The 15,860-nt window shown below is 37.4% G+C and overlaps 1 protein-coding gene across 1 annotated transcript; it reads right to left on the bottom strand.

The window, feature by feature from the left end:
- Positions 1-211: 211 nt before the first annotated feature.
- Positions 212-11,502, bottom strand: LOC145769533 (transcription factor 7-like 2). The gene is made up of 14 exons (XM_082581183.1): positions 11,347-11,502; positions 10,200-10,454; positions 8,528-8,576; positions 7,342-7,460; positions 6,766-6,844; positions 6,520-6,598; positions 5,707-5,937; positions 5,444-5,606; positions 4,612-4,719; positions 4,008-4,053; positions 2,859-2,928; positions 2,067-2,136; positions 1,232-1,366; positions 212-821 (listed from the first exon to the last, which is right to left on the bottom strand). Exons 2-14 carry the CDS (start codon positions 10,356-10,358, stop codon positions 765-767), a joined length of 1,365 nt encoding a protein of 454 aa, XP_082437309.1. The 5' UTR covers positions 10,359-10,454; positions 11,347-11,502; the 3' UTR covers positions 212-764.
- Between the last annotated feature and the right edge of the window lie 4,358 nt (positions 11,503-15,860).

Genomic DNA, 15,860 nt, shown 5'->3' with positions numbered 1-15,860 from the left:
TGAATGTTTGTTCGTTCATGTATCAGATAGTGGAACCTGCGATGCTGTTGGCTCAAGTAGAGCTGACACTTCACAACTTTGGCAAGCGGCTCCAAATTTGGGATTTCGTGTTGGCTGGTGCTTGTGTTGACGAAACAGGATCGTGAGGGGCACTTACAATGCGAAGTCTGTTCGATAACTTTACTGGGAACAGTTAATAGAATATGCGATGTAAGAAAATATATTTAGGTCAAAAATTGCGAAGAATCACATGCGAAAGCAGAGAGGCACGTTTACAAGATTGGCAAATGAGAGCTGGCATATTACTGCAAATAGATGGTAAAATCTCATCGAAAACAAATTATTGTTTTGCTCCAATTTAATAAAACAAGAAAACGAGGGAGGCCGATGTTGAAGAAATACTGCATAAGAAATGTTTAGCATTGATTTAGGTAAAACTTCATTAAATTATTATTAAACAATTGGCAAACTAACATCGCTCGATGGTTGTGATACAAAAGCTGGAATTAATAAAAAAACGAATTTTTTTCCGGATTTAACGGATTTTTCCGCACCCCTTCCGATATAACTCTTACCACACAGAGAAGCAATTACACATTCGAACAGCACCTTTTAAAAGAAATATGTTCTAAACTCATTGCTGTGGTTAAAAACAAAATTAACACTGTTAAAGATTTAATAGTGATGGTTTCCAGATTTCATTTTTCATTCGGTGCCAAGCGTAACTTGTGAGGCAATCCTGCACCATCCGGATGATGGTGGATTCAGGAAGAGTTGCTGACAGGAATATTTCCTGGCGCTGGAGAAACTTCTGAAACGGCCTGCAACAAGAAGGTGTCATGAGTGCCACATATCCAGGAATGAGAGCATTGCAGTTGTATATGCTTAAAAGCATACTGTGTTTTGTTTTTCATATCCAGACTTTAGCCTGGCAGTTGATTAAGGGTCTCACCAAAGACACAGTCCTGTGCTCTTAAATGATACCGTCGCCGTTTTGAGTGCTGCACCAGGATCTTCACCACTCGGCTATCCAGTTGACAGGACGGAGTAGTTATAATCGGTCGTTTTTACATTAGTTTAACGTTTGCAGACGTTAAATACACGCAAAAAACGATTAATTTTTCTACCTTGCAAGCCGTTAAATGCTTTTCACAGGAAAAATGACAGGTTTCGTTACATAAATACAGCTTTCACACTATAGTATAGATTGTTAGGCAGAAAAATCTTATACCGCAATATCATCGGAAAGTGTCTCCTTCGGAAGCACCCTTGTTTGCTTTATCAGACCCGTCATTGAAGCGTGGTTTGACGGATGGTCGGAGAGCTGCAGTTTGTCACTGGAAACTGATGGCACCGCAATGGAGTACTAGAAAACAACAAAAAATTAGGAAGTGCTAGGTCAGATAATTGGAAAGACAGAATCACATCAAGAACGTGTACTGCACACTGCAGCCGGATGGTTTCCAAGACCAACACCTTTCCAATCACTGTTAAAAACTCGCTTCTTGCATTAACCAGTGGTTTTCAGCGTTTTCGAAGTCGCAAACAAACCTTAGAATAATTGGCAAGTGAAAGTCCAAGGATTGGATGCACAACAGTGGACCATGCACCGAAAAAGAAAACCTGCTGATTAAGCAATTTTGCAAACTACCCTTTTCGCCGCATACCCTAACCATAATCCACTGATTAGAATCAGCGATTACTGATCTAAAAGACAATGTACGCACAAACTGATTTTCGATGACATAACCAGACGATTAGCTTAATCAGCCCGCTTGAAAGATCCACTGTTGGTGCATTCAACCTTTTGTACAGTGGGCACCCGGATGATAGTAATCACTGGTCTTATTGTAGAACTTGACATGTACCAGAGCAGTCATAAAGCAGCCTAGTTTTATCAGCCACATTCACCCTTTGCTCTCGTCAAAAACAAAACTTGAAAACCGTGATTCTGAGTTACAAGTTGCACATTAATGAGAGCACTTGCACTGAGCTGGGAAATCAAAAATTTTCAAGACTACAAGTCCGAGCGCAGGTTGAAGTTAAGCTAGACTTACTCTACCAACCTGGCAAGGTGTTTGATCATCATCGGAATCATCCCCATCCTGTTGATACCGGACGCATCTCTTCTTCCTCCTGCAACAAAGGAGGAGTTAAAATAGAAGCGAGACACAAAGCGACCACACAACCTCGGTACTGCGACCATGTTTGCATTCAGACTTCACGCCCGGCAGTTGAAGTTTGCTATTAGGCGGACGGGAAGGCAAGGAAGCAAATCTTCATGTCCGCCACCAAACATGTCAGAAAGTGTGATGAAGACACAGTCGCGTGCCCGGTAGGTTTCGAACTAGGGTCCTCTCGACCGTCGTACAGGCGCCAGTAACAATCGATTAAGTAGCTGACGTTGTGCCCTAATATGTGACGGCGTCAAGGTCATAAGAAACAGCCGGTCCATTTGGTGGACGTCGCAGGGTAAGAAATATTTATCGAGTAGAGTGAGCCAATACAAAGCAATCAGTGCACGCAGCATCCACGTTTAACGGATATTTAACACGTACCCAGATAGCAAAATCCGCCATTTTTACATTGATTCAAGGTCTGCAGACGTTACTAGTTCATCATAAAAATTTGATTGCAAGTCCGCTGGCAAAAGTGAAGAGCTGAACATCTAGTCTTATAGTTAATCTAAGACCGCATCAGTTATCATACATGTTCCAAAGGGGTTCACTTAGCCAGTCCTTGTTGCATTGGTAAGATATCACACAGATTACCAATGCGACCATAACCTTAAGGATTAGTTAAATGAAAACTTTTTGAATTTTTAACCAAATTAATTTAGCAGCCTAGGAAACAATTACCGGCAGGGGGCGCACCAGGACTGTTGTTCCTCCAATCCAAAAACGGCTCGACACTTCTTCACGTTCTGTGCTGTCTCCACAACATAGATTCGTTCAGTGGACAGAGTCGTGTGATGGAAATATACAAAAATCTTAGTTAGTTACACATATCTCGAATAGATGCATCGTATGTTGCGGGCAAGCAATGTCAGAATAAAGTAACGTGAGTCACAGAGGATTCTTACATGGCTCAAGTGTGTACAACTCGGATAGGAGTGAAAAGCTGATGCAAACCTGAGCGCAGTAAACAAGACAATTTACTGAACATTCAGGACCACAACAACAAAAGTATTTCGATTCGACACAAACGTCCCATGTTTTTTCCTACAGCCGGATGATTTTTCCTATCCCAGGTAACAAGAGCAGGGTTGTTGACAGGATAATCTGGGCCCGGTGCCAATGAGATTCCCGGGGCCTAAATCAAACATTTCTAAGAAAAACGCACTATATCCAAAGAATATGCGGTATTTTTTTCAAGTTCCTGGAACCCTTGGGAAGGTCACGGGCCCTTAAAATCATACCGGGTCAAAAGCACCGCCTGGGCCTCCCTGTCAACGCTACTGGGCAAGGAACACATAAGTGCCAATCACCACCAAGTCGCTACAGTCCCAGTTCAGCCATTGATGGCACTGTGCAAGCTGAATGCGCCTCATCAGTGGCTGCTGATATAGAGGCATTGCTAACCTTTGGAGTATAAGAGGTAATGAGGTAATCTTTCAAGCGCCGACTTGCCGCCGAGAGACAAGGCCGTGAACTGAATTGCTTGGTGCTGGCAGTTAAACTTTTCATTACGCACATTGCCCGGCTCCAAGAATGCTCTGCCAGTAGTAAACCCAGAGCAATGGGTTAGGGATGAAACAAACTAGAAAATCACCTGACCGGAAGAAATAGGTAGCAGCCGAAACAAACAGAAAGAGGCATTAGCAGTTACACGAACCATTTCAACACCTATAAGCAGACTGAATGACAGGGATGTGGAACTGAAGTCTGGCAAAGTTTAAGGTTTTCTTTGTCAGCTCTTATTCAATTGTGGAAATGAATATTTTTGGCCATCCTCCACGACTCTGTGAAGCAATGATTAATTATGTGAGTTCACCGTGATCTAATCACCTGGACATTCATGTGCCTTTTCTTTCTTCCTTCTCTTTCGTTTACCCTGCAAAAGAAAAGTGTGGAGTGAGTTTAAGATGGAGTGTGAGCTATTCTACAGAGAGGGGAACATCTGTCCATCCATCTAACAAAATCCATTCTTTTTACACAGGCATACGTACAAAGGAAAACGGATGAATTTGCTAGCTGGTTGTCTTCGAAAAATATATTGCTGCAGTTACGACTAAAATGATCGATGGTTCACAACATCGCCATAGTTATTATCGCGCAAACATGTAACCAAAAAGATTAGGATTGTTAAGAGTTTCATATACCACAGCGTACTCAAGCAAGACTCAGGGGCGTAACAGAATTTGGGATTCACAAACGGGGGCACTAGTACTTTGTTAGGGATAAGGGAGTAAATTTTAAAAGGTGCGAAGTTTCTTGGTTGAAAGGTAAAAAATTGGTGAGGGTTTTATTAGAGATATTCATTTCACAACTTTTAAAAAATTTAACGCTGAAATTTGTTCGGTAGATTCCTAGCCAAAGAAAAATCAAAACCAACAGGAAAACACCTGAGAACCATTGATCTATGAAAACATTTAAAAACAAATTCTCTCACATAGTTTTCTCTAGCGCTCCATCCGGGAAACAGCTCCATGTGGGCTTGGCGTTCTTTCTGAGCCATCTCGTAATATTTTTGTTGCTCTGTCCGGTCTAAGTTGTGCCACTAAAAGAAGGATAGTATGAAATATTGCAAGAAGTAACTTCCAAAAAAAAAAAGAAAGAAAAACTTTGACAATATCAAGGAAATTACGAGAATACAAAGCATGTCAGAAGTACTAATGTAAAAAAAAAACTCAAATAGAGTGAGCTCAAAAGGAAGGTCACAGCTGATCAATCTGTTGAAGAAGATTGGGATTTGAGTGAACACAAAAGTTGGTGAGGTGGGAGTGTGTAAAGTTATAAATACTTCTCACAGCCACAATGAAGCCGTATTTCAAGGCGACGTTGTTAATCGCAAATTTTAGAACAATTAAGTTCATTTATTTTTTAAAGACCTTACAAAGCAATCACCAATCACAAAAGTTTCTCAGCAAATGAGACCAAATTTCCAGGCAAAAGGAAACTCTTGAAAAACATTCCGAATTGTACCATTCCGAAATGATGAAAAGCGGATAATATTACAACACCATTATATAACGCTTAATGTCGGCTGCATAGCCGAGTAGTGAGAGCACTGGAACGGCAATCGAAAGAGCGCCGGTTCGACACCGCTCAAGAGCATGCGGCTGTGTCTTTGGCAGGGCACTTAAAGGCATGCCTGAAGGTGGACACGAAGATTGGCTTCCTTGCTTTCCCGTCCACTTAATCTAAATCTTCAACCAACAGGTGTAAGCCTGGATACGACAACGCTTAATGAACGTATACAATAGATACAACTGAAGTTTCACCTTTCGGCCAAGGATCTGATTGATCGCGGCACTTTCTTTCAATGTACACTCGGATACCACCTGTGCACGCTGCTCCTTCATGAAGATCATGAAGGCATTCAGTGGCTTCTTCACGTAAGGATGCTTCGATTTATGTGGCTTCGTAGACACAGAGTTGACTGTCCTGTACAGTGTGCAATGAAGTCCGTAAAATGAATCCACTAAGTAACACAGTTCAGTGACATACGATTACGAGGGTGGAAAAAATATATTTATAATCTTACTTTTTAATTACGAGTGGTTTCTCTTTAAAGTCAGGTCTGTTGATCACGTGACTAGGCAGATGGCATTCCGGATGCCCTCGCTTCCTATAAATTTCATCCGAGTGTGGGGAGACATAGGGCATGCTTCTGATTGCCCCTGGAGCAGACGAAAAATTATGAAGGGGGTAGGGGTAACGCAACACCCCAGCCAATGCACTAGCTGTGCAAAGTGAATGCAAGGGATTTGGAGGCCTGTGAGAAAATAGGTTTCAAAATATGTAACAAGACAAGCCAATGATGAAGGTGACTGCTACACACAACTAAACATGCACTAGTGGAAACACCGATTTTGCTGATGCGAATAGTAAATTAACAAACATTATGTGCTTTCACTATGTCATTGTTGGTGTTGTTCATTAGTTCAAAAAGTAATACTAGGCTATTCTATTAGTCAATATCTTCATGATCAAAAATTAACTGGTTGTCCTTCGTTTGCAGACAGAGAAATGAATGTTTGTGGTCAAATGTCATCTGGAACAACCTCATCGATATATTCTATTGGGTTATAGGCAAATTGTTCGTAAGCAATTGTTCGTAAAACAATTGTTCGTAAACTGTTTTTCGTAAAATGAAATCCGTAAAACAATTCTTCGTAAAGCATTTCTTCGTATACATCAAATTTTAACTGCATGCACGAAAAAATGCTTTAGGAAGAATTGTTTTACGAAGAATTAATTTTACGAACAATTGTTTTACGAACAATTGCTTTACGAACAATTGCTTACGAACAATTTGTCGGACACCGTTCTGTTGTCCTAACCCTGACTATATTACCATGCTGCTAATGGATTAGGAGATATTTGACCAGCATGTCCAGGAAAGGCACACATGGATGGGATGTCATAGTGGGCACCTGTTAATAGAGTTGTCATTATAAAGATATTCCGCCTCTCGTGTGACGATGGTTTTGTAACTCAGTTTGCATTGAAAAGGATTTCAATAAGCAAAAGTTATAAAGCAGTTTATCCACAAAAATCCCAAATCAGTCAACATTTTGTCATGCTGTCAAAGAGCCGATACCTTGTTTTCGGTTGACGTCGACTGACGGTGTCCCACCGTATAGCAATGAGTTCATGTAGGATGAGTAAGGCGTTTGTAACTGAAACAAAAGACACCTTTCTGCTGACACAGTCAACATAGTTAATTACATTATTACATACACACAAGTTGATGCTTGTAATAATGTAATATAGTAAAAAATAGTTGTTTGGAGAAGTAACACAATTGCTGTTTGATTAGGTTTTTATTAAATAATATAAATATTTGTATATAAAGAAACTGACTTTTTGTTACACCTGTGATGATGGTGAAGTAGTGTACCATCTTGTAACTCAGAATTACGCATAACCGAAGCATTGTCATAGATAGTTGTGGACTCAAGTGCCAAATTGTGAAAATCAACATTTTGTGAGAATTCTACTGTGACTGTCAAAGTATTTGCATGGGACAATTAGACATTGCGAAAAACTGAATATGTTACAGTAACACATGAGTATGTTCACTGTTCAGTATATAATACTGATTTAGCACTAGGTTTCAACTTTCCAATTATATTTTTTAAGGGTGTAAAGAACTAGGCTTCCAAGTTTTACTTACTGATGGAAGTAGAAAGCTATTCTGAAACAGTGTGTGACCTAGTCTGGGTAACATGGATTCTACATCGTGCTGAGGATATTCAAAGTTATGTACCGCATCTCTTGTGTCTTTGCAATGATCTTGAAAAAGTATTGAATATAATGTTAACAGCGGTAACAACTGACAAGCACACAAAAAGCTTTTAACAATATTTTCTAAAAAAAAGGAAAAAACAACATAACCCCATGAAAAAATTGTTGCCGCATGTAGTGCTGAAATTGAATGATGAGAAGAGATATATTATATAGGGTTTGGCAGTTGGCACTGATTGAAATCATATATTCAGACACTAAATTGTAAATATATCAGTGATTATCTTCTTCTTGCTTATGAGGCAGCAATTCAGGCAACATCTCCCTTCTCCCAATTGTAACCAGAGTAATGTCTTCATATCAGAGTCTATGAGATCCACATGTTCTGCAGGTCGAAACACTGGACAGTGATTAATGATGTGCTGTTTGACAGTCACCACAAACATAGGCTGGTGAGTCACACAATCCCCAGGTAAACATATTGTGCTTGAAGCGACCAACACCAGTACGGAGGCGATTCAGAGTCACCCAGGATTCTTTTCTTAGCAAGTCTGAGCCAAGTGATTATGAAAGGTCATAACGTAAAAAGATCAACGGAGGTTCTGCATTCAAGAAATATCCAAATTCGGACACAAACAATGAAAACAAAGATTGTTGAACACAAAATACATAATTGTTGCTTCATAAATAAAATCCTCACACTGTGCAGTGCCAATAAGCTTTCTTTCACCTAGCATTGTAGCAACACAAAAGTTAAAAAAACTTTTGTAATGGTTAGAAAATGAACTAGGAAACTAATCAACTGACACTATTATAGACTACGACACATACTAACAATAATCATGAAGGTACAATGCACTAAACTGAACTTTTAAAAACACTTGGAGAAAATTGTGATGAAAAAGGCAAGAATTTAGAAATAGCCAAATTTTGAAAACATTTTTGCCTTATAAAAGCTAGGCTACAACACTAATTCCAAAAAATAATAAATATAGATATATAGTTTAGGAATACAGGAAATATGCCTTGCTGAAAAATTATGCAGTAGAATTGAAATTTCAAATTGCCATGCAAAACGGGGAATACCGATAAATCCCAAAAATCCTGTACGGTACCTTGATCAAAATCATGTTTATCTTTATTTCTGTGTGAGCTCGTTTGGTTCTGAAAATACGTATAAAAGTTAAATGTCATTGGAACTAAAATGTTAAAAAATATTAAGAAAACAGGTAAGAGTTCTTGAACTTTTTAACATGACACACTGACAAACAAACCCAACCATGCTTTATCATTATCACAGTTGTAATTTATTGATTCACCCAGCCGACATCAAAGAAAATATATATACACTAATGCTGTAATGCAATATACTGAACTTCATTGCCAGGAGGAATATATGGATAATGTGTGAAGAACTTATTATTGTAAAACATATTGTTACAGTGAAATGTTTAAATTGTTGCATGCTTAAAAATGGGTGCAACCTAGTTCGTACCCTGAACACTTTGTAGGCTACCCTGAAAAGATCAAGAGAAAAAATTCAACAAAGCCAAAGTCGCTGTTCGGAGTTTCCGCAAACAAACAAACTGAAAAGATCAATAGAAAAAATTAGAACAAAGCCGAAGTCGCTGATTGCAGTTTCCATTTTTCTGCAAACATTTTAAAACGGTTAGGGTTAGGAAAAAATTGAGAGAAAAAGTTAAAAAAAAGCCGAAGTCGCTGATCTCAGTTTCCGCAAACATTTTAAAAGGGTTAGGGTTTAGGGTTAGGAAAAGATTGAGAGAAAAAATTTAAAAAAGCCAAAGTTGCTGATCGGAGTTTCCGCAAACAAACAAACTGAAAAGATCGATAGAAAAAATTAGAACAAAGCCGAAGACGCTGATCGCAGTTTCCGTTTTTCTGCAAACATTTTAAAAGGGTTAGGAAAAGATCGAGAGAAAATTTAAAGCCGAAGTCGCTGATCTCAGTTTCCGCAAACATTTAAAGGGGTTAGAGTTGGGAAAAGATCGAGAAAAAAAATTTAAAAAAGCCGAAGTTGCTGATCGAAGTTTGCACAAACAAACAAATTGAAAAGATCGAGAGAAAAAATTAGAACAAAGCCTAAGTCATTGATTGCAGTTTCTGTTTTTTTGCAGTTTCTGCAAACATTTTAAAATTTCCGGTAATGATCCTAAGAGTTTGCCGAAGTTGCTGATAGCAATTTCCGCAAACATTTTAAAAGGATTAGGGTTGAGATAAAAAAAAAAAGAGATCAAAGTGTCCGCAAGGCTGTAGTCTCCGCAAACATTTTAAAATTTCTGGTAATGATCCTGAGAGTTTTTGTTTGCAGAAACTGCGATCAGCAACTTTCTTAATTTTTTCTCTCGATCTTTTCAGGGTACGAACTGCTCACGGTAGGAACTAGGTTGCAACCCTTAAAAATGGCACCGCAACTAACTTTCACGTCAGTTTCTGTTGTTACTGAAATATATATATAGATTTTTAAAATGGGCTTAAGAATGGTAGCCTACTGATTCTTTGGAAACATTATTGTAAGTTGAGTTCTGTTTAAAGTTAAACTTCTTGTCATAAAGCTATTGAGGTGAATTAATGACTATTAACACCTATGTGCGTATTGTTATAAGATAATATGATAGTAAAATAGCACTGTTATTGCTCCAAGTGCAAGTTAGAAGGTTGTTGCAACAGGCAAGCAACCGGTACCGTATATCAACAAGAATAAAAAAGCTGCAGTTGTATTTATTGTTGGTACCGTATAACTTGGAAAATTTTGGAAAAAATACTTACATTATCATATAATCGATCATTGTCATTTTCAGATACTAGATCTCCTTTGATATCATTTAGATCTTTGCTGTCCTGCCAACCATCACTACCATCTATGGCTTCATCATGATAAGTTTTTGGTTCATCATTTGCAGCTTCATCTGAATTAAGTTGTGGCATTCTTTAAAATCATGGCAAGCATGCTCTATCCATGAAAAAGTATCAAGTCGAATTATTCAATTTCTCAGCTCCAGTGCTGCTATGCTGGTACGTGCTCTGCAAAACAATCTTTTGTAGTATCCACAGACGTGGCGAAATGAACTACAGACCTCCACCCATAATATAGTATTTAAATAAGCACTTTCTGACGATCTGGCAAAGGGTGAAACAGGCTGTAAGGGTTACTTTGATAATAGTAATTTATTTACTTATTCTGACTGTATAGCCTACTCAGTTTGTTTCTTAGCCCTTCCAACCAGGGTTACCAGCCAGGGTTGCCAGATAGCCAAAATAAAAAAAGCCAAACTTGCCTAAAAAAAAAGCCAAATCTGCTACAAACTCTAACAAACCTATGTTTTTTCCTTAAAAGACACAAAGCTACCTATAAACTAGCTTATAAGAAACAAAAGCAGTTGCGACAAGACACTAAAAGACAAAAATAACAGTTTAACAATATTCTAAAGCGACTGGGTCTGTAGCGAATAGACAAACATAGCAGTCATCTAGTCAAAAAAGTTAAATGAGATCATCGTCTTCTTGCAGCAGCCACAAAAGACCTTCTTCGTTTACTGAACCTTCGTCAACTTTGTCAGTTTGATACATGTTCTTTGATGTAAACAAAGATAGCATCCTTGGTGTTACTTTAAAGTGTTTATGGCATTGCTTTGAGGAATGCAAATGCGGTTTTATTCTCAGCAATGAGTCCAACATTTGCAACCGCATTCTATTTCTCTCCTTTGTTTTGGTCAAGTCAAAGTGACGGTAGAAATAATCCCTTCTACAACTACATTGGAGATTGGCATGGTTAACCTTTTTCTAGACCTCTGCTATGTTTGGCATAGGCCTATTGTTTTTTTTGTGGTTGTGGTGGTCAGAAATAAAAGCAAACTGAACTGAACTGTTAAACAAGAAAAAGCATATGTGGCCAAGTTTGCAAATCCATGTGTACCTGCAGAATTTGTATATGTTTTGACAACAATCCAAAAATCTGCTGTATCTTTTGGGATTTTTCCAGCAAATAAGCTACTTCAGTTTCAGATGACCAACCAGTCAATAAAGCCTATCTTCCTGTATTGTTGCTCTATTTTATAAGAAACTTTTATACCAAGTCACTAAAGCTGAAAAAACAAAACTATTTTAAAACTTTACTGTTAAAGCACAAAAATAACCTGAAAAAAACCTGGAACATTTTAAATCAATTATTAGGTAAAGCCAGATGCAATGAACAGTCCCATCTTGTTAAAGGTGATGAAGTACTTATACAGAATATTGATAAGGCTAACTACTTCAATGAATATTTCTCTTCAATAGCATCAAATCTGGTGGATAAAATTCCTAATACAAGTACCAAATTTTCAGATTATCTTTCAAATCCTATCAGTGAATCCATTTTTTTGCGCCCCACTTCTGCTGATGAAGTCAAACAAATTCTTTCTTCTTTTCAATCCAAACTTAGTTGTGGAATAGATGAAATACCAACAAAGATATTAAAAGTTGTACCACAAAACATAATTATAGCACTGACCCACATCTTCAATTTATCCTTAACTAACGGTGAATTTATAATGGCATTTAAAACATCTAAAATAATACCCATATTCAAAAAAGGCAAAACTGAAGACTGTAGTAATTACCGCCCCATCAGTCTATTATCTTCCTTTTCTAAAATACTTGAAAAAATAATGTACAACAGAGTGTATAATTTTCTTGAAAACCATAACTTTTTCTACCCCCAACAATTTGGGTTCAGACAAAATCATTCAACTAACCTCGCAGTTTTGCATCTTGTCAGTAAAATTTCAAATGCATTTGAAAAAAAAGAAACCACCCTTGGTATATTTTTAGACCTGTCTAAAGCATTTGACACAATTGATCACAAAATTTTGTTAAACAAGCTTTACTATTATGGTATCAGGGGGGCAGCCCATGACTGGCTCAGTAGTTACCTACTAAACCGATTTCAAGTAGTAGAAATATCTCAATCAATGTCTACTAAACGCAAAATATGTTTCGGAGTCCCCCAGGGTTCAATTCTAGGACCTTTACTGTTTTTGATATATATAAATGATTTCTGTAACAGCTTACAACACTCTGAATCTGTAATGTTTGCTGATGACTCCAATTTGTTTTTATGTGGTAACAGTATCCCCGAGCTTTATGAACTGGCCAATATGGAAATGTTAAATGTAACAGACTGGCTAGCAGCAAATAGGCTGTCGTTAAATGTAAATAAAACTAAGCACATTTTATTCAACAATAATAATAATATAAAGTGTTTTAACTTCACCCATACATTATCTGTGTACAATCAACCCATTGAACGTCTTAACACTGTTAGTTTCCTAGGTATTTTACTGAATGAAAATTTGTCATGGAAATCTCATATGATTCACTTGCTACAAAAACTGCGACGAAATTTCGGAATAATCTGCAAGATTAAACCTTACTTAAACACTGCGAATTTGATTTCTCTCTATCATTCTCTCATTGAAAGCAATCTAAGATATTGCATTAGTGCTTGGAAGCATGGTCATGTTACCATTGTAAACAAACTGCAAAAAATTTGCAACAAATTCATAAAAATGATCACTAAGCATGAACCACAATACAATGTCGACAGTTTTTTCACAATTGATAACCTTTATACCATCGAAACTGGCAAATTCATGTTTAAACTAAAACATAATCAACTGCCTAAAAACTTTAACTCACTATTTCAACTTAATAGCAACTTGCATCACATATCAACTAGAAGTAGCAATCGATTTTTTCTCCCCTATTACTCGAAAAAGTTAACCCAACAATCCATCCAATTTAGTGGAGTTAAAGTCTGGAACGATCTCCCTAAACACATTACTGAAATCGAAACCTTTTCATTATTCAGCAGCAAGCTGAAAACCCATCTGCAAACAAAAACTCAAACCGATTAGCATACGTCCATTGTATAATAGATACCACTTTTGTACATTTAATCTTTCAAGTACTACTGTTTGACACCTAGTATCTGAGCTTATTACAACTGTCAATGTCGTACATCTGCCATCACCACCTTAAACTGTTCAGTTTCAATAGGCTGCAATTAGATGCTAATATGTTACCAATGCAATACGCCTTTAATTAGCCGAACCACGTATAATATACTTGTTCACAGAACCTTATAACTCTCTGTTACTTTGTTGTGTAGATTTATTTGACAAGAGTACTTCAACAATGAAGCTGTAGGCCTATCACTCTCCAGAAGTTTGGTTGGAAATTCATTTCAAGAAACTCCATCCCGCTCCGATACCGAAGTCACCCGCATCCCATCTAGACCATTTTCATAATTATCATCTTCACTACATTTTTCATCATTCATGATCATCAGTGTAATATCATGCTCAAATAATAAGTTAATTAATCTAAATTCCTGTACCCATCAGTTATCAATTCCTATTCAATATCACACCACTGTCGTTGCTGCGAACACTCTATTTTACTTAAAACGATGTACTGTACATAGTATTTTGTATATGTAATATGTTTAATATGTAAATAATATGTAATATGTTTAATATGTAATAATATGCCGTATGTTCATTGTTTATTCTTGAATGCTCGTGTTGTTGATTTTTTTTTTTTATATTGGTTGTAAGGTTCAGTCGTCCCCGCATGGTTTCATCAACTGGCACACCTCCAGTTGCTTTAGGTATGTGGAGCCAACTGGTTCTTCCAACTAATTCATCTACTTTAAACTGTTAGGTTTGGTGGCCGTGCTTAATTTACTTTCGTGTACGCAACCTTTAAATTTGCATCGCATGCACGTTTTAAACTTTTGTAGTTTTGCCACCTTTTCCTTTTGTTGGTTTTGTTCCCGTTCACTATTTGTAACTTTATCATTGCTGTTATTTTCCGACAAAGAAAAAATAAATTGAATTGAATTTCCTGAACATTATCACCTTGGAGAAATCTCATTGGCAACTGATCAAAAAGGACTCGAGCAGTTTGGGCACGAGTTTGGGAAAGGACTTTAGATAAGTGCAAAGCACTTAAGCCTTGAAAAATCATCGTCATCCCATCACAGCATGTTACGCTAGTTCAGTTCAGTTCTAGTATTTATTGAATTGGCACTTCAAGGTATTCAAGGCAAATTTTTCTTTTTTTGTGATAGTTTCATCTCTTCTTAACATAATACTCATAACATTTTTGAATGAAACAAAAAAAGCCTAAAAAAGCCAAATTTCATTTGGATTTTTTTTTAAAACAAAAAAATCCAAAGTGGTTCAAAAAAAGCCTAAATTTTCAAATTTGGCTTTAAAAAATCCTAACTGGCAACTGTGCCAGATACTCAAGCTATAGTAAGGCCAAATTCATTATAAAATAAGGCCAAAAAAAGGCCAAATTTTTTATTTACTTTTATTAAGGCTAAATAAACGCTAACAACTTAATTAAAATATTTTTTTGTAAATGCTATTTAACGATCAAGCATAACAGAAAATAATTTAACACTGTCAGAGCATAATGACTGGTTCGTTTGGTACAATATTTTTGTGCATTTCCACCCCGCTCTTCCTCTTTCATAATAGTCTATTCCAATATGTGTGACGTCATTATTTTTTCCGGTTGACCAACAGGGCGTCTTGTGCAAGAGCACCTATATTTGTACCGTATACTAGTGATGCAAGCCGCGCCGCGTACGCGGCCGCTTTTGACTTTTTCGCCGCGTGCCGCGCCGCGCCGCGTGGAAGGTTGAAATGACAAAGCCGCGCCGCGCCGCGCCGCTTGCCGCGTAAACTTTCAAGAAATTAATTTTTCGTAAACGTAAACTTTCAAGAAATTAAACTTTCGTAAACGTAAACTTTCAACTTTTCAAGATTCAGCTATGAAACTTCAAATTTAAATTGGAAACACGGATCAGTTATTTTTCCCTTCGGAAACCCTAAGATGGAAAGCTATGCAAATGCAAATTGCAAATGGCTTGCAGTTGACAGGGTTTTAGGGCTTGCTTGTCAGGGAAGCTGTACGAATGTTTTTGGTTAGTAGCCTAGCTGATAAGCTCAGTTACCAGGCTATAGGCCTAGCGCAACTACCGCATTATTTACTATATCAGTTAGCCCAGTGAGTTCAGGCTATAAGTTTTACTCTTGTGTGTGTAGTTCATATAGCCACTGGCATTATAATTGCATTATTGCTTACAAAAAGTGTTCAAAAGTCCTGATACTGGATCCAGGAACATTCTATTTGTCTTAGTTTGTATTATGTCTTAGAACTTAGATGCATTGCTGATAAGAGAATATGATCTGGTTAGCCTGGCCAATTAGTGCACAACTGTATTGGTACTAGGTTACCAGTTATATGCCATGGATGCTTTTTCCTACAATTGACTTTCTAAACAATAACTCGTTAAAATATTTTTTTTTAATTTTGTAATTTGCGGTGTGCGGTGCGGTGCAGTGTCAAAGTTCCAGATAAATTGCGGTGTGCGGT

This window comes from Aplidium turbinatum, chromosome 4 (genome assembly GCF_918807975.1).
Source record: "Aplidium turbinatum chromosome 4, kaAplTurb1.1, whole genome shotgun sequence".
Lineage (NCBI taxonomy): Eukaryota > Metazoa > Chordata > Ascidiacea > Aplousobranchia > Polyclinidae > Aplidium > Aplidium turbinatum.
This window is presented reverse-complemented; position numbering and strand designations above follow the sequence as displayed.

Excerpts from the sequence above, each read along its gene's own strand:
- LOC145769533 (XM_082581183.1), bottom strand. The coding sequence starts at position 10,358 with ATGCCACAACTTAATTCAGATGAAGCTGCAAATGATGAACCAAAAACT. Across the intron at positions 5,938-6,519 it reads CCTAATCCATTAGCAGCATG|GCCTCCAAATCCCTTGCATT; the intron begins GTAATATAGTCA and ends ATTTTCTCACAG. Across the intron at positions 2,137-2,858 it reads TCCTGGTGCGCCCCCTGCCG|GAGGAAGAAGAGATGCGTCC; the intron begins GTAATTGTTTCC and ends CCTTTGTTGCAG.